We start from the raw sequence: 12,569 nt of genomic DNA, 5'->3' as shown, positions 1-12,569 counted from the left end.
TTCTTAGGGACATGGGAAGCCAGGGGGACAGGGATGCAAGGATTGAGGACACGGGGTTGCAGAGATCAAGGACACATGGGTGCAGGGTCATAGGAGTGCAAAGATCAAGACACACTGATGCTCTGCAGGGAGGGGACACCTTGAGGTGGCTCATTCTGCAACGGGATGCAAAGACCAGTGCAAGGAATTCAGGAAGGGAGCGTTGACCCCCTGGCAGAAGAAAGCCTGGCAGGGGGGGAACCTCCCAAAAAGCTCTGAGCACAGAGAGGAGCTGGAGACCTCAGAGACCCCCTGAAATGGGGTGGAATGAGGGAGGGAGGGGGAAGGGAAGGGTTCAGCAGGTCCAGCAGGGACAGCTTCATTCCTGCCAGTCCAACAAGCAAGTCAGGACTTGAGGCAAGAGAAAGCACCCGGTTTGCCTGACTGGTTTGCTGGGAAGCAGCTGCAGGGCTGGCCCACAGCCTTGTCAGACTTCTCCCACAAGGACTGGGACTATTTGGAAGGAGAGTGAAATTCCTTTTCTCCCAAATCCTGGTGGGGATTTTTCAGTTTTAAGAGAGTTTTTTGTAGGAAGGAGGGTGTGACAAGCTTGTCTTTCCCCATCCAGCTCTAGCATTTGGCAAGTGGGAAAGGAGAGAGGATGCATGAGGAGGGGATGATGAGGAACCAGGGCCAATGAAGGAGCCACCAAGATCCAAGGGTGCTACAAGGACCAAGCTCCAACTTTCTCCAAAGAGAAATGAGGAAACGCAGGAACCAAAGCTGCAGAGATGGTGCTGTGGTGTGGCGCTGGGGGACAAGGTGTTCCTGGCTGGGAATGGGGCTTGGTGGATGGCCGAGGAGCCCCAAGGAGATCCTTGGCCTTGTCCTGTCCCACTGTGACCATGGAGGGACCAGACCTTGAACAGCCCCTGGACCAGCCGAGCCATCTCCCTGCTGCTGCCCCGGGACAGGGCGTCTCTCCCAGGGCCACTAAGGTGACAGTGGTGGCACTCAGAGCAGAGCCCGCTGGCCCTTTTCCATCTCTCCAGGGCTGTGGATGTACAGCCCAGAGAAGGAGTCACATCCAGGTGCCAGCCCAGCCAGCAGCTCCTCAGGCAAATCCAGCACCGCCTCCCAGGACATGGGAACCCCGGGGACAGAAATGCAAGGACTGAGATACAGGGATGCAGGGGTGCAAGAATGCAGGGATACAGGGATGTACAGATCAAGGACGTGGGTGCAAGGACACAAGGATACAGGGATACAAGGATGCAAGGATGCAGAGATCAAGGACATGGTGACACAGAGACAGAAGGATACAGAGATGCAGGGACACAGGAATGAAAGGATCGGGGACATAGAGATGCAAGGATCAGGGAGTCCGACATCATAGACACAGGGATGAGAGCAGGAGGTTTGGCTCCCACATGCCATTTCAGCCATGCTATGGTGACAGGGACATGTCCTGGATCCTCATGGGATAAAGGACAGTGGGTCCAAGTGATGCCAACGATGAAACATTGAGATGGTGTGGGAAGGGCAGAAGGAAATGCCTGTGAGGACTGAGTGATGGAGCAGGTGATAACACACCCCCACAGCAGCCTCCATTTGCCAAGGTGTGCAGCTCCTTCGGGATGTTGCTCTGGCTGAAGAGCATCCCTATCAAAGCACTCGGCTTCTCGGGAAGTGTGGCAGGAGGAGCTGGGACCTCCTGCCCGACCTGCTGGGCTTGGGAATCCTCTCCTCACAGCCCAATTCCTGCACGCAAAGGGGGGCTTTGGAGTTTTTTCTGACTCCTGGAGACTGTGAAAGTCCTGGGGATGGGGGTCAGTGGCCAAATGTGGAGCAACAGGAGCCCGTTCCCTGAATCTCTGGACATGAAAAGCTGCCTGCAAACAGCCAGACCTGCAGTCGGGCTGCTCTGCATCCGGATTCGGGTAAATAAAGCGTGGGGTGTGAGAGCTGTGGAATGCCAGGAATGCTGCCGGCCTTCCCGGGCGGCTGCTGCAGCTCCGGGGTGGCAGGAGCGGGGGGGGGGGGAGGCAGGGCAGGTACTGCCCTGGCCGACGGCTGCCAGGACCCCCGGACATATTCCCAGCCTCGACAGCTCCCTGTGAGTTCCTACCCAGTTCTTCCCATCGCTGACCCCGTTTCAGGGTCCCTTTCAGCCTTTTGCACGGGGGAGCTTTTGTTTCCCTGCTTGCAACACCCCGGACAAGCCATGGGTGGAAGGAGGAGCCCGGCTCTGAGCTTCCCACTGTTCCGAGTGTTTCTAACCTACTCCTCAGGGATGGAGACCTGTCCCACGGCCACAGGAAGCCCCAAATTCTCATTTTTCAGCCATGCTCCTTCCAGATTTCTGAGTGGGAAGGGTAGAGCTGAGGTGGCATTCAGCATCGCTGTCCCACCAAGAACGGAGCCCTAAGGGATCCTGCCCATGGAAGTGGTGGAATCACCATCTCTGCAAGTGTTCAAACACATGTAGATGTGGCACTTGTGGGCATGGGTTAGTGGTGGCCTTGGCAGTGCTGGGTTAACGGTTGGACTTGATGATCTTAAAGTGCTTTTCCAACCTAAACAATTCCATGGTTCCATGATTCCAGGGAGGAGTTGGCAACAAAGCTGGTTTCTGATGCCATTGTTCCACAGAATCCAAGCTAAACACCATTGCAGAGACTTGCACAAGAGCTCCTGGTCCCCAGGGACAGCGGGATAACAAAGATGAGCTGCCAATCATTGCCAGAGGGAAAGTTCTGGCCTGGCTGGAGATGGCAGAGTCCCCAGGGATGCTCCCTGGGAAGCACTAATGACACACCTGTTAAAAATGAAAGTCCAACACCTGGAGAACTTCTGGTCTTCTGGAAGATCCAGGAGCCAGCCAAGGTGGGAAGGGCTTGGAGGTGGCTGACAAAGCCAGGGAGAATGTGGGGACCAGGGCCAGCCACGCTGGAAGTCCTGGCCTTCAGGGAGATCCAGGGTGGAGCATTAGGAGAGCAGGAAGGGGTCTTTTGAGGAAGAGGAGGAGGATCTCATCAGGAGGGAGTTGGGGGATGCAGAGATACCAGGACTGAGGACACAGGCAGGGTCACAGGGATGCAGGAGTCAAGAACACAGGGATGCAAGGGCAGGAAGGAAACTACATCGACATTTCTTGGCAACTCCATCTTTTCCCCCACAAAGGATGGGGAGAGTGGGATCCCAATGGGATTTTGGGAAACACAGACATGCTCCTGAGGATTTTTTCCCCTCTCCCAAGCAGCTTCACCCTAAACCTCTTCTTGGAGAGCTGGGAAGGACGTTTGAACCGGGGGGTCACCACCCCCAGACCCCTTTTCCCCATCTCTTCCTGTTGCATGGAAAAAAGAGTATCCAGGGGTCAATATTTGGGTTTTTTTATTAAAATATCATTATACCAAGTGGAATGCTACAGCAATCTCGGTATAGGGCGGCGTAACGAAACAGCCAGGTTTACGTTTAAATACTTAAAGATAACTTAAAACGCACAAATGAGAACTTGTCGTCTTTGGCAGGAAAAAAGTTCACAGCACGAAAAAATACTTAAAAAGAAATACCAATATTAATATAAAATATATTAAGTTGTGGGGGCTTGGGTTTTTTTTTCTCCTCTTTCATAACTTTTTGTTTCTTTTCCACTTTGTAAACAATGCACAAGAATCGAACGCATTTTTTACGTGTCTGGGGAGAGAAAAATAAAAAATGCAGTTGGCCAGCAAATGCACACGTTGAAAGGAGGAAGAAATAGAGAAAAATATATATATATACATGAAGGGCAAGGATGGGAGGCTCTAAGGAGCTGGATGTCGGTGCTGGCTACAGGCAAAGCCAGCTGCCAGTAGCCAGGGGATGCAGCCAGGAGAGAGGTGGCACATCCCACTGCCTCCTTCAGCATCCTCGCTTCCCACGGAGCCCTTCACCTCCACTTTCTCCTCCACCTTTCATTCCCTCCATGATCATGTTTTGTTTCACTGTCACCCTGTCACAAACCCCAGAGGCAGGATGCAGGTGATGGAAGTTTGGGGCTCCTGGCACTTGGCTTGGCCACGTGGATCCGGGTGGTCGATGGGACCCATGGAGGACAAGGATCCCCTCTCCTGGCTCTGCCCTCGTGCGGAGACATCGGCTTGTGGGAACAGTTCGGGCGAACAGGGAGGGATTTTCCTGTCAGAGGCCAAGCTCCTGGGTGGGTGCAGATGGCCAAGACCCAGAGGTGGGAGCTGGGATGCGGATGGAGCCGGGATGGGGATGGAGCTGACGAGGTGTATTTTAAGCTGCCACCGCGGGGTCCCCGAGGTCCAGCACGCCCCGCGCAGCCGGGGACCCGTGTGGGCACCGAGGGGGGACAGGGACCCTCCCACACACAGGGGTCACTGCCGGGACAGGCCGTGGGGACACCACTGAGCTCCAGGCTTGGTCTCCCCTTCCCACAGGCTTCTCCATCCCGAGGTGCCGGCAGGAAGGGCAGAGGGGCCTTAAATCAGAATTTCCACCATGTCAGACAGATCCGGGGCTCTGGCAGCGGCTGAGCTCTCTGCAGGGAAAGAAGGGATTAACAGGGATTCGCAGGGATTCAAACCCCCCCAACTCAACTGGGGCCTTTAAAACGCCTTAAAAAAATCACCAAAGCTCGGGCAAAGCCCATCTTGGGAACCCTAAGCCCTGTGCTGGAGCATCCCAAGTCTCCATCCCATATCATCCAGGGAGACTTACCCAGCACTCCGGTGCCCTCGCCCTGCCCACTGCTCCCAGCCCCGTCTGTCTGTGTGCTGCCATCCTTGCTGCCGTGCTTGGAGTGAGAGGGCAAGGGAAGGGCAGCAGGAGCTCCTGCTCCTTCGGCACTGGCTTTGCCTGCTGGAGGAGACACCATTAGGGATTCAAGGCAAGGGATTCAAGTGTCCAAGGCCAGGTTGGAGAGAGCTTGGAGCAACCTGGTCTAGTGGAAAGTGTCCCTACCCATGGCAGGGGGGTGGAACGAGATGAGCTTTAAGGTCCCTTCCAACCCAAATCATTCCATGATTCTACAATTCTACGATTGCTGGCTCCTCTGGCTGCTCCTGGAGAAATCCCCGCTCCCCAAGCTCTACGATTCCAAAACCACAGGGGAAATTGCTGGCAGGTAGGTGTCCATATTTACCTGTGCTGCCCCGGGAGCTGCCCTCGGCGGAGCGGTCGCTCTGGCCAGCCCCCGGCCAGCTCGGGGTGGCTGAGGCGGCGAAGATGGAGGGCACGGATTTGGCCGGCCGCAGGGAGCCCTGCAGGGCTTTGCTGGGGTCCCTCCGTGAGCGCTGCTGCAGGACCTTGATAACAGCATCCTTCTCCAGAATTTGGGCATGGAGGGCTTTTAACCTGGAGAGGAGAACAGGCAGAAGCTGGGAGAGGAGCCAGATGGGGAGAGGAGGACACAGCACCACCTGACCAGACCACAGCATGAGCTTGATGGGGGCAGAATTCCTCCAGCAAGATGGGAGTACCTGTTCTCCATCTCCTGGTGCTTGTGGCTGGCCAGGAGAAGGTCCTCGTTGAAGCTGCTGTTGGGGGAATGCCGCGGGGAGTGGCTAATGAGGGTGGTGTCCCGCTGGGCGGCCGCCGTGGCCGCGGCGTCCATGGCGAACTGCCTCATGGTGCACTCCTCCAGGTACTTCTGCTCCCACTTGGTCATGTCGGCCTCCAGCGCCAGGATCTTCTCCTCCTTCTCCCTCAGCTGCTCTGACAGCATGTGGGCGCTCAGCTCCGGCGTCCCCCCGCCCGCGGCGCCCGCCTGCCTCTGCAGTAGCCCAAGAAACAGCCCAAAATGAGGGTGAGGAGGTGCTGGGAGGACGCAGCACCCGCCGTTGCCTCGCCGGCCCCCGCTGTAGGTCACCAGCACCCACCTGCTGAGCCCGCAGCATCTTCAGCTCCTGCTCCAGGCGGGTGCGGAGTCGCAGCTCCAGCTGCTCCCGCTTCTCACAGGCAGCCTGGAGCTGCCCCAGGGCTGCCTGCAGCCGCTCCACCTTCTCCACGTAGGCTCGTTTCTTCCGGAGCTCGGCCTCGGCCTTGGCTGCCCGCGCCTGGGCACTGCCCAGCGCCTGCTCCAGCAGCTCTGCCCGCCGCCGCTGGTCCTCGTTGGCACTGCGCAGCAGGGACACCTCCCGCTCCAGCTTCTCCTTCTCCTGCTGGTGCTCGTAGCCTGAAAGAGAACCCCCCCAAATCTCAGAGGTTTTGCTTCCCTAAGGCTGGCCCAGGAAGCTCTGCAGGGGTTCTTTCCTCCCCAAAACCCAGCCACACCACCCCTCCCCCAAGATCATCTACCACATGAGGGCCAGAGGCTGCCCAGGCACTTGGGCAGATGGACAAAAGCCTCCATTTGCCACATTCCAGCCTAAATTTTGGCTCGGGAAGGGTGAAACCTGCCCAGCATGAATCCTGCCACTTTAGGGAAGGGGATGCAATTCCTCCCACTAACACCGTGTGTCTCTGCTAAAATAACAATTTAGGTATATTTTCCCCAAAAAACAGTCCAGGCTGGCACAGCTGCGAGGTGCAGGAGGGAGGAGGAAGAGAATGGCCGGGCTGGCGTGGGGCGGGAGTGCGGGCTTGGTGCTGGAAGAGCCAGCACAGCGGCAGGAATGTGGGGAATGCGGGTCACTCCGTCGGCCGGCCGGCGGGATTAATGGCTCGAGTCCAGCGCCAAGAGCTGCTCCATCCTCCCTGGGGAAGGGCGAGAGCTGCCACCCACCACCCGCCTCCTCCTCCCCCTCCAGCCGAGCTCCTCTGTCCCACTCACAGATGCCATAGGCAGCCAGACAAGGACGGGTGCCCCTGGGACTTACTCTGTGCCAGGAGTTTGGCCACACTGCCCTGGTTGCTCTCCTGGCTTTCCTGGGCCTTGCTGGCCAGCTGCTTGTTCGCCGATTCCAACCGCTCTGGTCCAAAACAATTAAATCCAATTAAGATTTAAATACAAGAATTCGGCCGGAGGAACTACGAAAAGCTGGGTTTCCCATGGAAACACCCATGGGACATAGAGAGCCCACAGGGATGGGGACATGGAGGGTCCCTCACCTTTCAGGTCCCGGTTGAAGTCCTGGAGCCGCCGCATCTCGCTGTCTCTCTTGTTCCTCATGGCTTTCTCCAAGGCTTCCCGCTTGGAAGATGCCTTCACGAGGTTTTCATAATCCTCCGAGATGCGCTGGATCTCACTCTCCAGCTGGGGTGGAGGAAGGGACAGGTCAGTGTTAGATATTCATGGAATGAGGAAAGGAAAGGGAGATGCTGCAGAGCTTGCCCGGGGTGCTCAGCCCAATCTGAGCTGCCAGAGGAGCTCAGCACACAGAACCCCCAGAACACACTTTGGGGGTTAAAACTGACGTTTTCTGCCTTTTTTCTTGTGGAAGAGGCTCTCTGCAGATTTTGGCTTTGCCGTAGCCCGGCCACGGGGAACAGCCGCCCCTTGTACTTGGCTGCACAAAGGGCTTTCTGTGGCAGCCGGGATGGGGGGGACAGGCAGAGGGAGGGGGTCACTGGAGAATGGGCTCCTTCTCCCCAGTCCCGGCTGCCGCGCCGCAGCTGCTCCGAGGGGAACAACACGCCGGAGGGAGGAGGAGAAGGGATTAAATCACTAAAGGGGGTGAATTTTCACAGCAGCTGGCCGAGCATCCCCCCGAGGCAGGGGGGACACAGGGCTGCCACTGTCCCCTCACCTTCTGGATGCGGCTCGCCTTCTCGGCACAGCTCTCCAGCTCCCGCCGCAGCTTCTCACTCTCCCGCTGCAGCCTCTCGTTCTCCCGCAGCACCGCGTCCGCCCGGGCCAGGCGGCTCCCGGCCGACACCGCCTGGGCGCTCACCAGGGCCTCCACGCCCGCCGGACCCAGCGTGCCCGGGCACAGCGGCAGGAACGCGGCTGGGACCGGGGTGGGCAGCACCCTGCGGGGAGGGAGGGAGGGACAAATGGTGGTCAAGGTTTGGGGGAATGGGAGAGCCGACCGCAAGTCCAGCACAGAACCATGGACTCATTAAAGTTGGAAAAGACCTCCAAGATCGTCAACTCCAACCACTGGCATCCCACCAACTGCTGCAAACCCATGGGCCAAGAGGGTGCCGGTGCCCCCAAAGGAGGAGGGAGGCTCTGGGAAGTGCCTATCCTGCTTTTTAGACCTGGGAAGCACTTGCTTTCTAACCACAAATCCCTTCTGGCAGGGATGCCTTGACCTGACCCCTCCAGGACCTGGCCAATGGGTCTGGATGGGCTCCCAGGCCCCCCTATTCCTGCAGACAGCCACGCATAGGATGCATCTTGGAAGCCAGCGGTGTTGCCCCTTTTCCTTGTTTTCTGGGCAAAGCAAGGGCTCCTGGCACAGCTCCTCACTGCCAAACTATGGATTCGTCCTCTCTGTATTCAGAGGGTCCAGCCCAGCCTGGCCACCCCTCACGCCACTGCCCTGAGTTCCTTGACATCCCGCCTGGAATCCCCTGGGCAGGGTGGCTGTGCATGGCCCGGCTCCGCTCCCCCACGGGCTGCTCGCCAAGGGCCTGCATTCCTGTGGGATGATATAGGAGCGAGGAAGAATAAATACATCTTCCTCGCAGCTCCCCTTCCCCTCTTTGTTCCCTGAAAGGAGAAGGTTTTCCTGCTGGAGATGCTATCGCACTCTGCCTGGATAGGTCAGCAGGGCCGGGAGCAGCTTGTCCTCCCATCAAGCCTCCAATTCCCTTCTTCCCATCATTTTCCACAGTGGAAGAGGTTGTTTCCAGGCCCTCCTCAAATTCCAAGTGATGCCTGGCTCCCCAGACCTCTCTGTGTCCATCTTGTAGTCAACCTGGGGCTTTGCCAGAGGCGTTGAGCTGCCCTAAGGATCATGAATCAGCTGGCACCAGCCCAGCTTCTGCTCAGCAGCAATCCCAGCAGCAAACCAGCGTTACATGGACATTCCCAGCTCAGGACCACTGGGTGGGATTCCACAGAACGGGGAGTACCTTTTCCTTCCACCCTTCCTCATGCCTATTCCACATTTAGCTGTTTCTTGAGCTGGTTCCAGCTCCTAAATTACCCCCAAATTCCTCCTGGTGCACAGGGAGGGGGAAGGGTCTGCAGAGGGAGTGGGATTTTATCACCGGTTGGAAAAACCCAACCGTGCTGGGGAAACTGGGAAGAGGAATGGAGCAGAGGGGTCCCAGCAGATCCCCATGGGCTGAGCTGGTGAGGAGGAGAGCGGCTGGCCCAGGCTCCCCATTGCTCTCTGTGCCCCACGGATTCCAAGCATCCATCCCTGGACATTCCTGGCAGGCATCCAAAAGCGTGTCCCAGGGGCCGCAGTTTACCTGATTTCGGGATGCTGGAATCCAGGACCTTCCCGGGAGCAGGGGCGGGGCTCGGCCAGGTAAGCGTCCTGGGAAGGGATGACGTAGGGATACTCCGGGGGGGGTCCCCGCGGCTCCGTGCCCTCGGGGTGCTGCCCGCGCAGGGCGCCGAGCTGGTGGTGCCGGGAGAGCTGCGGGAAGCTGTGGGAAGCGCTGATGGGGCTCTGCGCCTTGGCCCCGTTCCGCTCCAGCGACATCCGCATGAGCCGCTCGCTCAGCGACCGCACGTGGCCGTGCTTCAGGTCCTTCAGCCCCTCATCGGGGCGCCGGGCCCCGCTCTCGGCCCCGCGCGGGGGGTTTTCCCCCCGAATCCCGGCACCGGCCGCTCCCCGCTGCGAGGCGTAGAACTGGGAATGCGCCTTGGCCTCCTCGTAGGTGGGGAGCTCCTCGCCCTTGGGCGGGCAGAGCCGATACACGCTGTTCTCCAAGTAGACGTGGTCGGAGTGGTGCTCCTGGCCCTGCGGCTCCTGCCGCGTGGATTGCTGCACCATCTGGCTCTCCTCGGGGCTGAGGCTCTCCAGGGAGGAGCGGGGGCTCCCGGCCCCGCCGCCGCGCAGGGCCTGCTGCTGGATGGCCAGCAGCGTGCGGTTCTCCGTGAGGTTCCCATAGCGCAGCTGCTCCTGGATGAGCCGGTGCAGCACCGTCCCGTTCGAGTCCTCCGCCGTCCTCATGTCCGTCCGTGCCGGCGGCAGAGCCACCTTTCCACCCGACGGGGACGTCCCGGGGGACCTCAGCAGCAAGTGGGACATCTGCGAGACGGAAAAACGGGGTTGTTGGGAAGCAGCCGGGGCAGGACACGGCGCGGATCCCGATGGACGTGGGATCGTTTGCCACGAATCCGGCCGGGACGTGCTGAAGGGGTGGGAGCCCGTGGCGGCCGTGGGAGCGCGGAGCAGCCTCCGCGGTGGGGTGGCTGAGGACTGGTGCTCTCAGTGTTCCCATGGCCGGAGCTGGGACCGGGACTGGGAATAGCTCTGAAGCTGGGGCCAGTTTGGGAGTCAGGGCTAGCTCCAGGGCTGGATTCCCACGGATCTGGGACCAGCGCTGGCCCAGGAATGGGGGAAGTGGCCCCACGGGACCAGCCACGGAGCCACTGGGAGGGTGGGAGGACCCCCCAAAATACCCCCTCCGGACACAGGACATGGAGGTCCTGGACCTGCGAGGGGTGTCCCAGTCTCGGGCGGGGTCCTGGTCCTGGGGGGTCCTGGGATCCCCCCGGATCTCCCGGTGCCTAGGGGCATCACGATGCCGAGGAGGGACCCCAGTGCTGGGGGGAATCCTTTTTCTTGGGGCTCTAGATGCCGGCGGGGGTCCCGATCCCAAGTGAGGGGCTCTCGGTGCCGGGAGGTGTCTCGGTCCCGGCTGAGGGAATCCTGGTCCGGGGGCAGGTTCCGATCCCGGAGGGGGGGCTCCCGGTCCCAGGGGGTGTTCCAGTCCCGGGGAGGACGGTCCCGGTGCCGGGGGGCGTCCTTTTACTGGGGGAGATCCTGGTCCCGGGGAGGATCCCAGCTGGGGGGTTCTCAGTGCCGGGGGGAGTCTCGGTCCCAGTTAGGGGAATCGGTCTGGGGGGAATCCCGATCCCGGTCGGTGAATCCCGGTGCCGGGGGGCTCCCCAATCCCGGGGGGTCCCACTCCCGGTCGGGTGATTCCCGATGCCAGGGGGTCCCGGTCTCGATCGGGGTGATCCCGGTCCAGGGGGGTGTCTCGATCCCGGGTGGGGGGTTCCCTGTGCCGTGGGGCGTCCTTTTCCCGGGGAGATCTCGGTCCAGGGAGGGGGTCTCGGTCCCGTTCGGGGGGTTCCCTGGGCCGGAGGGGGGTCCCGGCGGCGGCACTCACCGGGGCATGGCGGAGCGGAGCGGAGCTGCGGCGGCTCTGAGCGTCCCGGGGCCGCGGGGGCCGGGCCGGGCGCTGCTATGCCCGGAATGCGGGGCCGGGCCCGCCCCGCTCCGCCCCGGGGCCGCCGCGGGCGCAGGGACCGGCCGGGCGCGGAGCGGCAGCTGCGGGGCGGGGGGGCGGCTCTGCCCGCCAGCTGTCCCGGGCCGTAAATCTGCCCCGGCCTTTGTCTGCGCGGCCGGGCAACCCCAAACCTGCCGCCCCATCTGCTCTGCCCCCTCTGCGGGTCCCCCCTCCTCACAGCCCCCCCTCCTTTCCTCCCTCCTCCTCCTCGTCCTCGCATTCTCCTCCCTCGTGTCCCTATCCTTACAGCCCCCTCCTCGCATCCCCCATCCTCGTTTCCCCCCTCCTTACATCCTCACACCCCCCTCTTTACATCCCCCCTCCTCACATCCCCCGTCCTCGCGTCCCCCCTCCCCACATCTCCCCTCCTTGCACTCCCTCTTCACATCCCCCTCCTTGTGTCCCCCATCCTCACATCGCCTTCCTCATGTCCCCCTCCTCACACTCCCCGTCCTCTCATCCCCCTTCTCCTGTCCACCTCTTCATATTTTCCCTCCTCATGTCCCCCTCCTCACATCCTCCTCGTATCAATCCCCCTCCTCTCACTCCCTCTACTCAGATCCCTCTTCTCACATTCCCTGTCCTCTTATCCCCTCTTCATATCCCCCTCCTCACATTCCTCCTCCTCACATCCTCCTCCTTGTGTCCCCCTCCTCACATCTCCCCTCCCCGTGTCCACTTCCTTGCATTCCCCTCCTCACATTTCCATGCCAGTTCCCTGTGGACCCATCCAACCATCCCTGCCAGCTCACGTCTGTCGTACTTGGCACCTTTGGGTGCCCCCTGCCACTCTCCCAGCCTCAGATTCCGCTTTTGGGCTCGGCCACCCACAGGGGCATGCAGGGATGGAGGAAACCATCAGGGACCAGACTCCTCTTCCCCTCTCAAAGAGCCCCAGCTGATCTTTGGGGGGACACTGAGCACCCCCCACCCCAAAAGCAATGAAACACCAGCCCCATCTCTGCCCCCAGCTCCTGGTGCAGAGCCCAGAGGCCCCCAGACGGCAGATGGCCCAAGGGGAGGCGGTGCTGGAGAGGCAGGTGCAGGGGAAAATTGCTTATTAGCTCCGGGACATTAAGCTCCCATTCTTGTGAGGGAACTCAGAATCTTCTGACTGGCACGGAGCCGGGAGGCAGGTCTGGGGAGGGGGACACGGTGGCTTCCAGCCTCGGCTCCTTGTTTTGCTGCTCCATCCTACTCTGGTCTCACCCCCTGAAAGCCCCAGGGTGCAATAGCAAGCAGAGAGCTGCAGGCACAGCTCGTTCCCCAAAAATGGG

The 12,569-nt window shown here is 60.3% G+C and overlaps 1 protein-coding gene across 3 annotated transcripts; it reads right to left on the bottom strand.

Annotated features, from left to right (window-relative positions):
- Positions 1-3,358: 3,358 nt before the first annotated feature.
- AMOTL2 (angiomotin like 2) lies at positions 3,359-11,215 on the bottom strand. Of its 3 annotated transcripts, none has more exons than XM_027703879.1 (10): positions 11,173-11,215; positions 9,298-10,085; positions 7,680-7,902; positions 7,042-7,186; positions 6,810-6,902; positions 5,871-6,166; positions 5,472-5,764; positions 5,135-5,346; positions 4,711-4,851; positions 3,359-4,531 (listed from the first exon to the last, which is right to left on the bottom strand). In XM_027703879.1, exons 2-10 carry the CDS (start codon positions 10,083-10,085, stop codon positions 4,473-4,475), a joined length of 2,250 nt encoding a protein of 749 aa, XP_027559680.1. In that variant the 5' UTR covers positions 11,173-11,215; the 3' UTR covers positions 3,359-4,472. The 3 variants fall into 3 exon arrangements, with proteins under 3 accessions (XP_027559680.1, XP_027559681.1, XP_027559682.1); XM_027703880.1 differs by having other exon boundaries at positions 4,711-4,848; XM_027703881.1 differs by lacking the exon at positions 11,173-11,215 and having other exon boundaries at positions 9,298-9,410; positions 9,656-10,061.
- Between the last annotated feature and the right edge of the window lie 1,354 nt (positions 11,216-12,569).

The sequence above is a fragment of the Neopelma chrysocephalum genome, unplaced genomic scaffold (genome assembly GCF_003984885.1).
Source record: "Neopelma chrysocephalum unplaced genomic scaffold, ASM398488v2 Primary Assembly neopelma1_252, whole genome shotgun sequence".
Classification (NCBI taxonomy): Eukaryota; Metazoa; Chordata; class Aves; order Passeriformes; family Pipridae; genus Neopelma; species Neopelma chrysocephalum.
This window is presented reverse-complemented; position numbering and strand designations above follow the sequence as displayed.